The 13,925-nt window shown below is 68.1% G+C and overlaps 4 protein-coding genes across 4 annotated transcripts; 3 read left to right on the forward strand and 1 right to left on the reverse strand.

Moving 5' to 3' along the window:
• Positions 1 to 626: 626 nt before the first annotated feature.
• Positions 627 to 2,735, forward strand: FA09DRAFT_20614 (P-loop containing nucleoside triphosphate hydrolase protein; the record flags this gene model as incomplete). Its single annotated transcript, XM_025739463.1, has 2 exons — positions 627 to 893; positions 953 to 2,735. Coding segments are annotated over 2 exons (2,022 nt in total), but the record flags the coding sequence as incomplete, so codon positions are not given.
• Positions 2,703 to 4,946, reverse strand: FA09DRAFT_329809 (hypothetical protein). The gene is made up of 5 exons (XM_025742336.1): positions 4,355 to 4,946; positions 4,057 to 4,258; positions 3,464 to 4,004; positions 3,280 to 3,406; positions 2,703 to 3,222 (listed from the first exon to the last, which is right to left on the reverse strand). Exons 1-5 carry the CDS (start codon positions 4,889 to 4,891, stop codon positions 2,764 to 2,766), a joined length of 1,866 nt encoding a protein of 621 aa, XP_025598467.1. The 5' UTR covers positions 4,892 to 4,946; the 3' UTR covers positions 2,703 to 2,763.
• Positions 4,947 to 5,302: 356 nt separating this feature from the next.
• On the forward strand, positions 5,303 to 6,756 carry FA09DRAFT_360472 (hypothetical protein; the record flags this gene model as incomplete). Its single annotated transcript, XM_025745237.1, has 6 exons — positions 5,303 to 5,342; positions 5,396 to 5,474; positions 5,659 to 6,118; positions 6,171 to 6,248; positions 6,306 to 6,596; positions 6,652 to 6,756. The coding sequence occupies 6 exons, from the start codon at positions 5,303 to 5,305 to the stop codon at positions 6,754 to 6,756; spliced, it is 1,053 nt and encodes a 350-aa protein (XP_025598468.1).
• Positions 6,757 to 8,530: 1,774 nt separating this feature from the next.
• FA09DRAFT_338618 (hypothetical protein) lies at positions 8,531 to 13,196 on the forward strand (the record flags this gene model as incomplete). Its single annotated transcript, XM_025744129.1, has 9 exons — positions 8,531 to 8,582; positions 8,738 to 8,814; positions 8,877 to 9,029; positions 9,124 to 9,145; positions 9,202 to 9,296; positions 9,355 to 9,548; positions 9,604 to 9,655; positions 9,711 to 9,856; positions 9,908 to 13,196. The coding sequence occupies 9 exons, from the start codon at positions 8,531 to 8,533 to the stop codon at positions 13,194 to 13,196; spliced, it is 4,080 nt and encodes a 1,359-aa protein (XP_025598469.1).
• Positions 13,197 to 13,925: the final 729 nt, after the last annotated feature.

A 13,925-nucleotide genomic window follows, 5' to 3' on the forward strand; every position in this document is an offset into this window, starting at 1 on the left:
CATGTCTCCAGCACGCCTCGCCCTGTGTGGGCCAAGCGCCCAAGGCCAATCACCACAGAGCAGGATGCGGCCCTCCAACACACCGCACGCCCGCCACGCCCGCCAGTGTGCCACTCACAGTGCAGCGACGAGCTCGCCGCGGCGGCCCATGGCGCGCGCACACTGCGCCAGCGCCAGCGCCGCGAGCAGGTCGAGCGCCGTCCATGCCAGCGCAGCCGTCGCTGGCGACGCCACAGCGCCGCGCAGCAGCTCGAGGGCCAGCGGCGGCACGGGCGTGTCGGCGGCGTACAGCGGCGGCGCCTGGCCGGCGGCGTGGAGGGCGTGGCGGTGCAGCGCCTCAAGCAGTGCCAGGCGCGACGTCGGCGGCGTGCTGAGCTCGGGGCGCTGCGAGAGGAGCGGCACGTGCGCCTGCAGCAGCAGCCGCGGCCCTGCGGCCACGGCGAGGATGGCGAGGAGAGTGGGCGAGGCCATGCTGCACGGCCGCGGCGGCGTCGAGGGGGATGGGTGCGGGAAGCAGGCGGCGGCGTGTGCATCTCGCAGCACGGCCGTGCCATGGCGCAGCAGTTGGCCCGCGGCACAGACGCCCGCCTCGCGTTCTTCGCGTCTTGCACCCTGTCTCTGCTCCACATCATCCTCCTCGCATCCCTCTCCGGCCATGGCGTGTCGCCTCTGCGTCGCCACGCGCCGCTGCAGCATCGACGTGCTCGCCGGCGCCGCACGCTCGCTGCCCGCCTGGGCCACGCAGCCACGTCTCGCCAGCCCTCTGCGCACCGCCGTGCTGCCACGCCTTCAGCGCTCGCGCTGCTTTGCCTCGACGGCCGCACAGCGCGCAGCGCCCGAGGCCGACGTCAGCGACAAGGCCGCCCGCAAGGCGGCGTGGAAGCGCTCAAGCAGTGTGAGCGCAGCAGGCCGCGCCACAGCGCTGCGCACATCCTGACCCGCTCTGCCGCAGTCGGCCTCCTTCGTCGACTCGCTCTCCCTCGCCATCACCGCCGGCCGCGGCGGCGACGGCTGCGTCGCCTTCTCGCGCGCAAAGTACGTGCCCTACGGCCCGCCGTCGGGCGGCGGCGGCGGCCGTGGCGGCGACGTGTACATCCGTGCCGTCTCGGACATGCGCAGCCTGGCGCGCGTCCCTGGGCGCGCCGAGGCCGGCATGGGCGGGCACGGCCGCGGCGAGTGGCACGTCGGTGCGCCGGGCAAGGACGTGACGCTCAGCGTGCCGGTCGGTACGCTGCTGCGCGTGCGCAAGATTGAGCCTGACGAGGACGATGAGATGGACGAGCAGCGCGTGCTGCGCGCGCAGTACGACGAGGACCTCATGCATCGCTACAGACGCAAGGGCATGCGCGGGCGGCCACGATCGCCGCGGCTGAAGCTGGAGCCGGAGCGTGCCAATGAGGAGGATGAGGAGGAGCAGGAAGACGAAGAAGCGGATCTCGACGAGGAGACGCGGCAAGCAGAGATAGCTGCACATGCGCTCGAGCGCTCCCAACGCGACGCCATGTGGCGCCATTATCCCGGCGGCAGCGGCGGTGGCGGGGCTACGGGCGCCATGACGGCGCAGGGCGTCATCGAGGAGGCCGACGCCGACATTGCGCTGCAGCGCCGTGAGTTTGCCGCTGCCGAGGAGCGTCTGGCCGCGGCGCTGTGGCGCGAGCGAGGCGAGCAGGAGGAGCGCGAGCGCGTCGAGTGGCGCCGCTACTCCGGCGAGGAGCAGAAGCGCCTGCTGCGACAAGAGGCAGAAGATGCGGATCTGCAGACGCCCATGCGCATCATCGATCTGGTCCGCGCCACGCCAGCCGACTCGCCTGGCGTCTTGCTCGCGCGAGGCGGCAGTGGCGGCTTCGGCAACCCGTTCTTCCTCAGCACCGGCGCCATCTCGCGCTCGCCCAAGCTCGCCACGCGCGGCGCATGGGGCGAGCGTGTGCACGTCGAGCTGGAGCTCAAGAGTCCTGCCGACGTGGGCCTCGTCGGCCTGCCCAACGCCGGCAAGTCGACGTTGCTGCGCGCGCTCACCAGCGCAGGCCGCGCCGGCGTCGCGACGGCCAAAGTGGGCGCCTACGAGTTCACGACGCTCTCGCCCAACGTGGGCGTGCTGCGCCTCGGCGACAAGGGCCAGCTGATTGGCGCGGGCCAAGGCGACATTCTCGAATCGAGCGAGGCGCAAGCTGCACAGATACAGGCGCGGGAGAGCACGACGGAGGAGGAAGTGGCGCGTCTGACGCTGGCAGACCTGCCTGGCCTCATTGCCGGAGCCTCTGCGAACCGCGGGCTAGGCCATCTCTTCCTGCGCCACGCAGAGCGCTGTCGTGCACTGCTCTACGTGGTGGATGTCTCCGAGGCACAGCCGGCGCCATGGGAGCACATCGCGACGCTGCGAGAGGAGCTGGAGGCCTACGCACCAGGCCTCAGTGAGCGCTGCGTCGCCGTCGTGGCCAACAAGTGCGACGTGCTTGGCCCGCCGATCCCCAACATCGACTCGCCGACGCAGGCGACGCGCTCGTCGAGAGAGGCAGCGCAAGAGAAGCTGCGGCGCCTGGGAGAAGAGGCCCGCAGACTGCACGACGGCCGGCCGCTCAAGATCTACGCCGTCAGCGCCAAGCACCGCCTGGGCGTCGAGGCGGTCGCGTCGGCCATGCGCGACGCCGTCACAGACGCCGAGACGGCGGAGCGCGGAGAGGATGCATCAAGGCACAAGTGGGTCTAGCCGCGCAGAGAATGTCACACTTGATCGCGCGGTGACAAAAGGCGTGAGCATTGAGGTCAGACTCCGAACGCTTCCCGCTCGCGTGTCCACCACATGGCGCCGGCGTCGCGCGTCGCGGCGTCGAGCTTGCCGAGCGCCTCGAACGTCTTCTCCGCCAGCGCCTCGCGCAGCTCCTTGGTCGGCGGCGAGTCGAGGATGTGTGCGCGGATGTGGGCGAGGTGCGTGTGCAGCAGCACGAGGTGCAGCGCTGGCAGCAGCGCAATGTGGGTGCTGCGCAGCGCCTGCAGTCGAGGCGTGACGTGCATCGCGGGCTCCGAGAGGGCCTGGTTGTCGTCGGCAGCGGTCAATGCGTCGCCTGTGCTCTTGCCCGACGCTGCTTCTTCCTCCTGCTCGATCGCGCTGCGCAGGTCGTCGCAGAGCAGGAGCGCGAGCGCGTCTGACGTGGCGCTCGCCGCTTCCACTAGCGTGACGTAGCCCAGCTCGAACTGCTCCTCGGAAATGTGCGCATCGAAAGCCTGGGATGGGCTCAGCGAGGTCAGAAATGGAGCGACGCCACGGCAAGTGTGACGCACATTCAGCAGCACGCCGGCGTAGTACGGCGCCACTTCCGCGCAGAGCTGAGACTGAGACGCAAAGGTGGCGAGGAAGACCGAGTGCGCTGCCTCGTACGTCTGCTTCCAGTCCGGCGTGTGTAGATAGCTGGCAGTGCAGCGTGAGCCTGAGCGCCGGATGACGCGAGCGGCGCGCCACACTCACGGTTCAGCCTGTCCCAGCAGCTGGCGCTGAGTCGTCGGCGGCAGGCTAGGCAGCAGCTGCTCTACAGCGTCGAAGTAGAACGTGAGACGTGCAAGACGGCGCTTCTCCTGGTCCTTCTCCTTGCTGCTCGACTCGCGCTCCTTGCCCGCTGCGGTCGCTGTCGGCGCTGCGAGGTGCCCAGGCCAGAGCATGTCTGTGAGCTCCAGCGCCGCGATGCCGTCTCGCGCTACTAGGTCCAACGCGGCGAAGAGCACGCGGTCCAGCGCCTGCGTTGAGACCTCGAGCCAGCTCAACGCAGCGTGCGTGCGCAGTACGGTCTGGCTCAGCTGCAGGTAGGGCACCGGCAGGTTCGAGGTCATCAAGCCTGGCGGATAGTCGGGCTGCGGCGTCAAGGCGGGCGTGGCGGCAGAGAGCGGCAGGACCAAAGGCTGCGCCGGGATCGCGTCGAGCAGGCCGTCGAGGAGCGAGTCGTGAACCAACAGAGCGGAGAAGAGCAGAGACTTGAAGTAGACGAACACCTCCGTCCGGCTAGCCTCGTCCACTGGAACGGACGCTTCAGAACCGCGCAACGCTGCATGTGTCATCTGACTCACGGGTCTGATCCTCCCACTCGCGACTCCAGGCCTCGGCGCGCTCCAGGAACAGGGACAGCAGTGGAGAGACGTGTGCGTAGGTCTCGTCGGGCGACAGAGAGCGCGCCTGAGCTGCGTAGATTGTGGAGAGAAGATTCGAGATGGGTCCGAGATGAATGAAGGGCGCCTCGGAGCGGTAAGCAGAGAGGTGTTTTAGGAGATCCTGTAAAGCGCGACAGGATCAGCGAGCAGTTCCTGAGCGTGCGCCAGACAGACACCGCCGCTTTGACCGCCGTGCTGAGCACTACTTGCGACTCACTTGCTCTCCCTTCGGAATAAGCACCTCTGGCAGGGCGCGCGTGATCACGTCCTCCATGAGCGCAGTGAGGGCGGCGCTTCTGGGCGTGAGGACATCCTCCTGCAGCTGCGGCGCCAGGCTCGCGAGCAGCTGCGCTACGGCGTCCTTCTCCTCCTGGCCGAGTTGCTGCTCGACGAGCGCGTCGATGTGCGTGCCCCACGCCGGCGCGACGCGGCGCGTGCTGCGGCGCGTGTCTGCCGCTGCCAGCGCACCGGAGAGGAGCGAGAGGGAGACGAGCGACGGCTCGGTGCTGGGCAGGCTGGTGATCTGCGCCGTTTTGGCGGCGGAGAAGAGCAGCGGCGAAAGCGAGGGCAGTGCCGCCAGCGACGTCGACGAGAGGAGCGCCTGCAGCAGGAGGGAGCGCGTGCTCTTCTGGCCGAGATAGTAGACGAGCGATGTGTGCAGCGTCTGCGGGGGCAGCAGCGAGAGGTGCGAGATGGCCGAGGGATGCGGCGAAGAGAGCAGCGAGAGCAGCGAGGTGAATGTGGCGTCGGACATGGTGTGTGCTGTGTGCCGCCGCCTGTGGCTGCAGCGGTGGAGACGGAGGTGGTGGAGGTCGCGAAGCAAGCGTCCGATGCTCCATTCACCCCGCACTCGGCCCGGTGCGGCCTCGCAGCCGGAGCGCGCGAGTGCTCCCACGGTGTGTAGGCTGGCGCACGGCCGCGTCACGTGCGCCACATCGACTCGCGACTGATGCAAGGCCGTTCGCTGTTACCAAGCTCCCTTCCTTCCTTCCTCATCAACCTCTCCGCGCTCCGCAGCATTGCCACAGACGGCTGCCTCACGCGTGTGCACTCCGCTGCGTGACGTGTGCACTTGCTCTGCCCCTGCGTAGCCGGCGTCTCTCCGTGTGACGGGTGCGCTGCAGAGGCTCCACATCGCCCGCTGCTCCCCTGTGCCTCATCCAGCATGTCGGGCGTGGCTACGCGCGGCTCGCGCGTCGTCTTTGGTTCGTCTGCGCTTCGGTCGCTGCGCTGAGACTGCGGCTGACCTGTGCGGCAGTGGGCAACATCCCCTATGACATGAGCGAGGAGCAGCTCATCGCCGTGTTCGCCGAGGTGGGCAAGGTCGTCGGCTTCCGGTGAGTGCCGCTGCCCGGACGATGGAGGACGGCAAGAGCGCGCCATGGCTGGGATCAGACAAGATCTTGTGCGCTCGCAGGAGGGTGCGAACTGGGCTCCTGGCGCTGTCTCCCGGCTGTTGGCTGTGCTGTCTCGTGCCGACGCATCTCTAGCTCGAGCGCGACTGACCTCGCGGCCCGGCAGGCTGGTCTTCGACCGGAATACAGGCAAGGCCAAGGGATACGGCTTCTGCGAATTTGAGGATGCCGAGACGGCGGCGTCGGCTGTGCGCAACCTGAACGACGTCGACGTCGGCGGGCGGTGTCTGCGCATCGACCGCGCGGAGGAGGACCCGCTGTTCGAGGGGCGGACCACACAGATGGGCCAGATGGACGAGGCGCTGCCGCCACGAGGTGCTCGCGGGCCGCGAGCATTTGGGCCCGGCGCACGGGGCGGCTTCGGAGGCGCGCCGCCGGGAGCGACCGATGGCGGATGGGGCAACCGCGGGGGACCAGGCGGACCAGGGGCGCCGCTAGCACAGCTGCCGCCGAACCTGCCGCCGGGCCAGAACCTGCCACCGGGCGCCGACCCGACTGATGCGATCTCGCAGACGCTGGCCAGTCTGCCGCCGGGCAAGCTGCTGGACGTGATGGCGCAGATGAAGGTGAGAGTCGGCGGCCCGAGGGTGATGCGACGTGTGCTGACGCCCTCGCCAGGCCCTCGTGACGAACTCTCCCGACCAGGCCCGTGCTCTCCTCACGGGCAACCCACAGGTCGCGTATGCTCTGTTCCAGGTGCGTGGCAGCCAGCGCAGACCTTGTCAAGCATCGGCTCACCGCTCGAATCCTCAGGCAATGTTGATGATGAACGTCGTCGACCCGGCCATCCTTCAGCGCATCATTGGCGCACAGGCCGGCGCAGGCTCCGCACCGGCACCGCCGCCGCAACAGCAGCCGCCCATGCCGATGCCACCACAGCAGGCACCGCAGTACAGCGGCGGCCCGCCGCAGGGCTACGGTGGGCCGCCGCAAGGCTACGGCGCTCCCATGCACGGCCAAGCACCCGGCCCGCCGCCGCCGCCGCCGCCGGCCGCAGCGCCTGCGCCGGCGCTGGGACAGGCCAACCTGCCGGAGGACCAACGAGTGCGTCGGCCTGCGACGACAGCTTCGCGGCGCTCGCTGACACATCGTACTACAGGCACTCTTGATGCAGGTGCTGCAGCTCACGCCCGAGCAGATCAATGCGCTGCCCGAGAGCCAACGACAGGGCGTGCTGGCGCTCAAGGCGCAGATGGGACAGTAGCAATCGACCATTGCCCGATGTGCTGTCCTTGCCGCGGATCGGGAGCTGCTGTGACGAGGCAAAGAAAGCCACACAGCTCGCTCGCTGTGTGATCGAGTGACGAGCACACAGACACGCCTGCAGGTGTCGCCCTGGGGTCCTTGCTGCCCGTGCTGCAAAGCCGGGACTGTGCTCGCAGCGCTAGGCGGGAGGAGCGTGCGGCGCTCATCAGCCCATCCTCCTTTGCCTGCAGCGGCCTGGCGCAACTCATTCTATTCACTGTTCCCCGCACAGCGACCTGGGTGCCCAGGATGACCAGCCGGAGCCATCAGTCGATGCCGGAGCGCGCTGCCGTGCGGCCGGCATGAGCACGGCCCGTTCCCACCCACCCGATCGAGGCCATCGCGCGCTCTTCTGGCGCCGCCGGCGGTGCCGCAATGCTGCCCGTCGCTCGTCAGGCACCACCGGCTGCGAGACAAGGCGTGGGGCGCAGCGCTGCGACGCGGCAGCGCGGTCTCAGTCGCAGGCGTGCACCATGCGCCGAGCGCCTGGCCGGGCGGCTCGTTGGCTCGCTTGACGCCCGCTTCATGCGCCGGCGCGACCCCGCCCAGCCGAGTGGAGCCATCGCGCGCGAGAGAGAGGAGCGCCCGTGTCGGCTTTGTGCTGCATCTCAGCGCACCCGAACTCTGCGGCTGTCGGGGTGCGGCTGCCGCTGCAACTGTGGTCGAGCTCGGGCGACGTCGGCCTCTCGAGCTCGCTTCCCCGCACCCGTGCGCCTGGACCGCAGCCGATGACGGCGCGTCGCTTTCACGGCAGACGCAGGATCGCGCGAATAGAGCGCGGAGCAGCGGGCGGAGCGGGCGTGAGCGCATCTGGGCTGGCGGGGGCGCTGCTTGCGCTGGTGGGGTGCCTGAGCCGTCTCTGAGACAGGCGTTCGCAGACGTCAGAGGCGAGCAAAGCGCATTTTCTCGCGGCTGCGGTGCCGCTCTCGCTGCGGGAGCCGGGTGTGGAGCAGGCCTCTTAGCGCCGGCGGAGTGACAGGCGTGCAGCCGCCGAGTCTCGCCGCCGCGAGAGGTGCGGTGCCGCTGCCTGCGCCGTGCCGCTCTCGCGGTACCCCGGCCGTGCGGGCAGCACTCCACACTCGCGGCCGTCGTCGTGTCCTGCGTCGCTCTCGCCGCACGGCCGCGCTTTTGCACTGCGCAGCTGCGGTTTGGCACGGCTGCGGTCGAGGAGCAGACGTCGCTGCATGCTCTGCTGTCGCCCTTTGCCAGCTGCAGCATTCGAAGAGGGGCCTGAGAGCAGAAAGCGGCAGCCGGTCGTGCGGAAGTGCTGCTCGAGATGCTTCTTCGTGCGGGAGGGCACTTCAGGCACGCCGCGAGTCTCGGCTGGCCAGCTCGCGCCGCGCACGGCGCACGAGCAGCACGGCAACATCCCGCTCCGCCCGCCGCACCGCAAGGCAGCCGCAGCCGCAGCAGACCAGCCAGAAGCCGGCGCCCCGGCCGGGCCCCCGCAATTGGACACCTGTCTGCCCTCATCTCTGTCACACTTGCCTCTCTCACACCTGCCTCTCACACCACCACCACCACCACCACCCATACCCTCGCGAGTCCTGCGCCTGCCCATCTGCTGCGCCGCTCCGAGTCGACCCCATACCCGCCCTACTCTACCTTCTCTGCCCCTACTTACTGCCTGCTCCCGCATACCCCCGGCTTCGCATCCTCCTACATCTTCTCCACGCGCATCTGCCGCGCCTGAGCGCTCCTCTGTAGCCCACCCGCGCGCGTGACCCGCAGCCATGTCGACCAAGAAGAATCTGGACGGCGAGGACGTTCTGCCCGGCTACGTCGGTGAGTCGCGCGCAGACGAGCGGTGGGCCTGTGCGGGGCATGTCTGCGCGGCTGTGCTGTGCCTGCTGGCCAGCACTAGCGCGCGAGCAGCTTGTACAAGGACAGCCGCTTCTGCAGCAGATCCACTGGGGCTCCCGCGCTGACACCTCCACCAGGCAACCTCGAGCCCGACCAGCAGAAGGCCCTGCGCGAGATCTGGCGGCGCTTCTTCGAGCTCTACGAGAAGAACCCGGTGAGTCTGGCAGTGTGTGCCTCGCGCGCTGCGAGCATGCGGCTGACGAGCTGCCTTTGCAGGAACGCTCCGCCGAGCTCGACAAGAAGGGCGGCCCGAACTCCGTATCCGACAAGGACTCTGCGCCGCCGCCGAAGGACGAGAAGCAGGCCGGCAAGGACATCCCGAAGGATGACAAGGCCAAGGAGGAGGCCAAGAAGCAGGAGGAGATGAAGGTGAGCTGCCCGAATGCGCTGAGCTGGCGCAGCGACGAGCCAGAGGATGGAGAACGAGGAGCAGCCGATTCTGACGTCCTCTCTTGACGCACAGGAAATGAACCAGTTCATTGACAGTGAGCAGAGCTGCGCGCAAAGAGGCTGCGAGCACTGCTCACATGCGCACCCGCAGCCTACGGTGGCCCGTACCTCCGCCGCGCGCTCTGGGAGTTCATCAAGCACGATGGCCCGGACGCCGGCATGCTGCGCTTCCTGCGCGCCCGCAAGGTGCGCAGCTCGAAGAAGCGCTTGTCCGGAGCTGTGAGCTGACGCACAACCTCTACAGTGGGACGTCGACCGCGCGCTTGCCATGCTGGCTGCCGCGCTCAAGTTCCGCTTCGAGAAGGACGTCGAGGGCATCATCCAGAAGGGCGAGCAGGGCCTCGAGGGTGTGCCCGGCTTCCTGAACCAGTTCCGCCGCGGTATCTCGTACATCAAGGGTAACAGCGAGTACCCAGGCGAGCACCCGGTGTACTTCATGTGAGCAGCACGAGCAGCGCGTGGCCCGGAGCAACGCTGACAGAACGCCACATAGCCACGTCGCCCGCCACTTCACGAACGCGCAGAAGCACGAGGTGCTCCAGCAGGTGCGTGGCGTGCGCGCTCGTAGCCTAATCAACCAGCTCACGCCATGCTCTGCAGTTCGTGCTGCTTGCCATGGAGAACGCGCGCCAGCTCACGACGCCGCCGTACGAGAAGGCCGTGGTCATCTTCGACCTGGGCGGCTTCGGCCTGAAGAACATGGACTGGCAGTGTGTGCTCTTCCTCGTCAAGTGTCTCGAGGCCTAGTGAGTTGCACGCAATGACCAGCGACGTGCCGGCACTGACGTTTCCGCCAGCTACCCCGAGTCGCTGCAGCGCATCTACGTGCACTCGGCGCCGTGGATCTTCAAGGGCATCTGGCAGGTGCTGCAGCCCATGCTTGACCCCGTCGTGCGCGACAAGATCAAGTTCTCGAGCAAGGCGGCCGACCTCAAGGACTACGCCACGACGGAGAAGCTGCGCAAGGGCATGGGCGGCACCATGGAGTGGGACTGGGACTACACGGAGCCCGACCCGAAGGAGAACGACCTGATGAAGGACACCAAGACGGTCGACGCCATGAAGAAGGAGTACGACGACCTCGCCAAGGAGTTCGAGGAGACGACGCGCAAGTGGTTCGAGAAGAGCGACACCGACGACGGCGCCAAGGACCTGTCGCACCGCCGCTGGGTGCTGACCAAGCAGCTGCGCCTCAAGGCGCTGCAGATGTCCAAGTACACGCGTGCCGTCAACGTCTACCAGCGCACCGGCATCCTCAAGGACGACTGCAGCTTCACCTGGGAGTACCCGCAGGCGGACGGCAGCGTCAAGAAGCAGACGGTCAACGAGCGCCACAACATCCCGGCGCTCAAGAAGTGGCTCAAGGAGCAGGGCGAGGACACGCTCGAGGACTCCGTGGCCGGCCGCCTGGGCTTCTGCGGCACCGAGGCCGACGGCGGCGAGGGCGAGTCGTCCGTCGCGGCCAAGGCCGGCGGCGAGAAGCCGAAGCGCAAGCCGACGCAGAAGTCTGACGCCGAGAAGGGCGGTGCCGCGGCTGGTGGCGCCGCTGCCGGCGGCGGTGCTCTGGGCGGCCTCAAGTCGCTCAAGAACAAGGTCGCCAAGAAGGACGAGCCTGCGCCAGAGCCGGAGCCGGAACCGGAGCCGGAGCCGCAGCAGGAGAGCGAGAGCGAGGACGAGGAGCCCGCGCAGCAGCAGACCCGCGCCCCGCAGAACGGCGGCGGCGAGGAGCCGCAGCAGCAGAGCTACACTGGCGCCGCTCTGGGCGCCATTGGCGGCGCTGCTGCCGCAGTCACCGGCGCAGCTGGCGGCGCCGCGGCCTACATCACCGGGCGCGGCCAGCAGCAGGAGGAGGCCGGCGACGCCAGCCAGCAGCACCGCGGCCAGCAGCAGGACGATGACGAGGAGGAGGACGAGGACGACGAGTACCAGGAGGACGAGGGCTCGGACTTCAGCGACGACTCGATCACGCCCGAGACGGCCATCGCGCCCACGTACATCCCGCGCTCGTCCCTCTCGTCGAGCGCTGTCAAGATCGACGACAACGACTGCCGCGAGGACCTGGCGATCGTGCGCGAGGCGATGAACCTCTTCCTCAACTCGCGCATGAAGGAGGCCGAGGAGCTGTGCCAGAAGGACGCCGACCACCGCCTGTACAAGGCCGTGGGCATGAGCCTGATCAACACGGTCAAGGCCATCATGACGTTCGAGCCTGCGGACCTCGAGACGGCGATCATGTGCTGCAAGCACTCGATGAACATTGCCAGCCTGCTGCGCAAGAAGGCCGGCCCGCTCGGCAAGCTCACGGGCAAGGGCAACATGTACAAGAACATGACGCTCGTGCAGCAGCACGCCGAGCTCGTGTTCGCCGAGTCGCAGCTGCTCAAGGCCGTGCTCGGCATCTTCTACGCCGGCGACGGCCTGGCGTTTGTCAAGAACGCGCTCGGCCTGCGCAACTCGTACCTGCTCATGCGCGAGCTGCTCAAGTTCGTCGAGTACTGCGACGGCGAGGCCGAGGAGGCGCAGATCCACGGCCGCCGCGCCGCGACGTCGATCGACCAGGACTTCCGCTCGGGCGTGTACATGAGCAACGCCACCTGCTCGCTCATCCTCTCGATGCTGCCCGCCAAGGCGCTCAAGATGATGGAGGGCCTCGGCTTCAGCGGCGACCGCCGCCTTGCGCTCGACCTCTACGCGCGCGCCGGCGGCTGGACCAAGTCGCGCCCGCTGCCCACGATCTCGGCCGACGAGGAGGGCGTGCGCCGCCCGCTGTGCGACATTGGCATCCTGCTCTACCACCTCATCATCAGCTCGTACATTCCCGTCACGGACGTCGACTTCGAGTTTGCCGACAAGGTGCTCAGCTGGAACCTGGTGCGCTACCCCAACGGCATCTTCTTCCTCTACTTCTCGGCGCGCCTCTACGCCGCGCAGGCGCTGCCCGAGAAGGCCATCGAGTACTTCCGCAACGCCATCGAGGCGCAGCGCGAGTACAAGCAGCTGCACCACCTCTGCTTCTGGGACCTCTCGCTCACGTACCTGGCGACGTGCGACTTTGCGCGCTGCTTCGAGTGCCAGGACGTGCTGTCGCGCGAGTCGAACTGGAGCAAGGCCATCTACCAGTACGCCAAGGCCGTCATGCTGTACGAGTCGGGCATGGACGACCGCGCCAAGAGCGCCACGATCATGCGCACCGTCGGCAAGCTCACCAAGAAGATTGCGGGCCGCCAGATTCCCTTCGAGCGCTTCTGCGCCATGAAGGCGCGCAAGTACATTGCGAACAACAACCGCCTGCCGCTGGCGGGCATCGAGTTCTCGTACCTGTGGCACTGCATCGGCCAGACGCCCGTCTTCCTCCTCGTCGAGAACACGCTCAGCCGCATCGACTCGGAGATCGACGAGCTCGAGAGCTTCTCGGACCCGCGCGCCTACGGCTCGGGCGAGAACGAGTACTGGTCGGCCGTGTGCCTGGCGTACTTCCTGCGCGGCGTGGCGCTGCGCAACGTCGCCTTCCCCGAGCCGCACACGCTCGTGCGCCTGCCGAGCGAGGACAGCATCGGCCCGCTCGAGGAGATCACGCAGGACTGCAAGCAGTCGTTCGAGAAGGTCTTCGAGCACGCGTCGAAGCTCGACGAGACGGACCGCTACCTGTGCTACTTTGCGCACTACGAGCTCGGCCGCCTGCTCAGCGCCATGGGCCGCGAGGAGGAGGCCAAGAAGGAGATCAAGAAGGTGCTCTCCGGCAAGCCGCTCGAGGCCAAGGGCAAGGGCGCCATCAACCCCAAGGCCTCCTACCTGCTGTCGGGCATGTGCACCATCCGCGCCCACGCGGCGCTCGAGACGATGCGCATCACGCGCAGCCGCTCGCGCGGCACGTTCTACTCGGGCTCCGAGGCCGGCACGCTCGCCTCGGGCTCGTCGATCGGCGGCAGCCTTTCGAGCCGCAACAGCATGATGAGCTCGACGACATCGCGCTCGGGTGTCTCGCGCAACACGTCCGTCTCCAGCCGCTCCGACGCCGCGCCGCCGCTCAAGGTGCGCCCGCGCTCCACGTCGGGCAACACGGGCACGAGCGACTACGGCAAGTGATGGGTCGCCGTGACCGCCTCGATCTCCGCCTCTCGTACATGGCTCCTCTCTGTTCTCCTCTTCCGTCTGCCAGCTTGCCCCGATATGCTTATGATACTCTCTGTGCTCTGACCGGAAACGCCCAATCGAATCAAGTTGCTCAAAGTGCGAGTGGCCTGACCCACGGGCTGCGGCTATGCGTGAGGCGCCGAGCCGGCGCCTCGGAGCCAGGCGCCAGCGCTCTGGCCAGAAGGAGCAAGTCGCGCACCTCCGAGCTACCATGCAACGGCGGGTACTTCTTTCCAGCTCAGCAGGGCTAGCTCAGAGCACGACGCTTGAGCCTCGCACAGTCTGAGTCGGCCTCCGAGAGAGCGGCAGTGGAGCACGTGTGGTGGAGCTCACGGCAGCGTCACCTCACCGTCGAGGCGTACAGTTAGCGCGATCTGCGGCGCATGCTTAGGCGCGTCGCAGCATGCACCCCACGGCGCTTGCAAACTGCCTCCGGCGTGTGCTTGCGACGGCCTGTCAGCCGGCGGCAGGCAGGGTGCAGGGTTGCTGCGCCGGAGCGACGATCGGGCACGTTTGGGTGTCGCTTCAACGCCGAAGGCAGTCGGGCAAGCAGGTGCGGGATGCTGATGACGGCGGCTCTTGTGCTCGTATGCCTGCGCTGCGGGCCGCACGCCTCGCGGCAAAGCCACCATGCGGCTAGACCCCTGACAAGCGCGCCGCGCGTCCGCCGCGCGGTGCGCC

Source organism: Tilletiopsis washingtonensis, assembly GCF_003144115.1.
Source record: "Tilletiopsis washingtonensis strain MCA 4186 unplaced genomic scaffold FA09scaffold_10, whole genome shotgun sequence".
In the NCBI taxonomy this organism is placed as follows: domain Eukaryota; kingdom Fungi; phylum Basidiomycota; class Exobasidiomycetes; order Entylomatales; genus Tilletiopsis; species Tilletiopsis washingtonensis.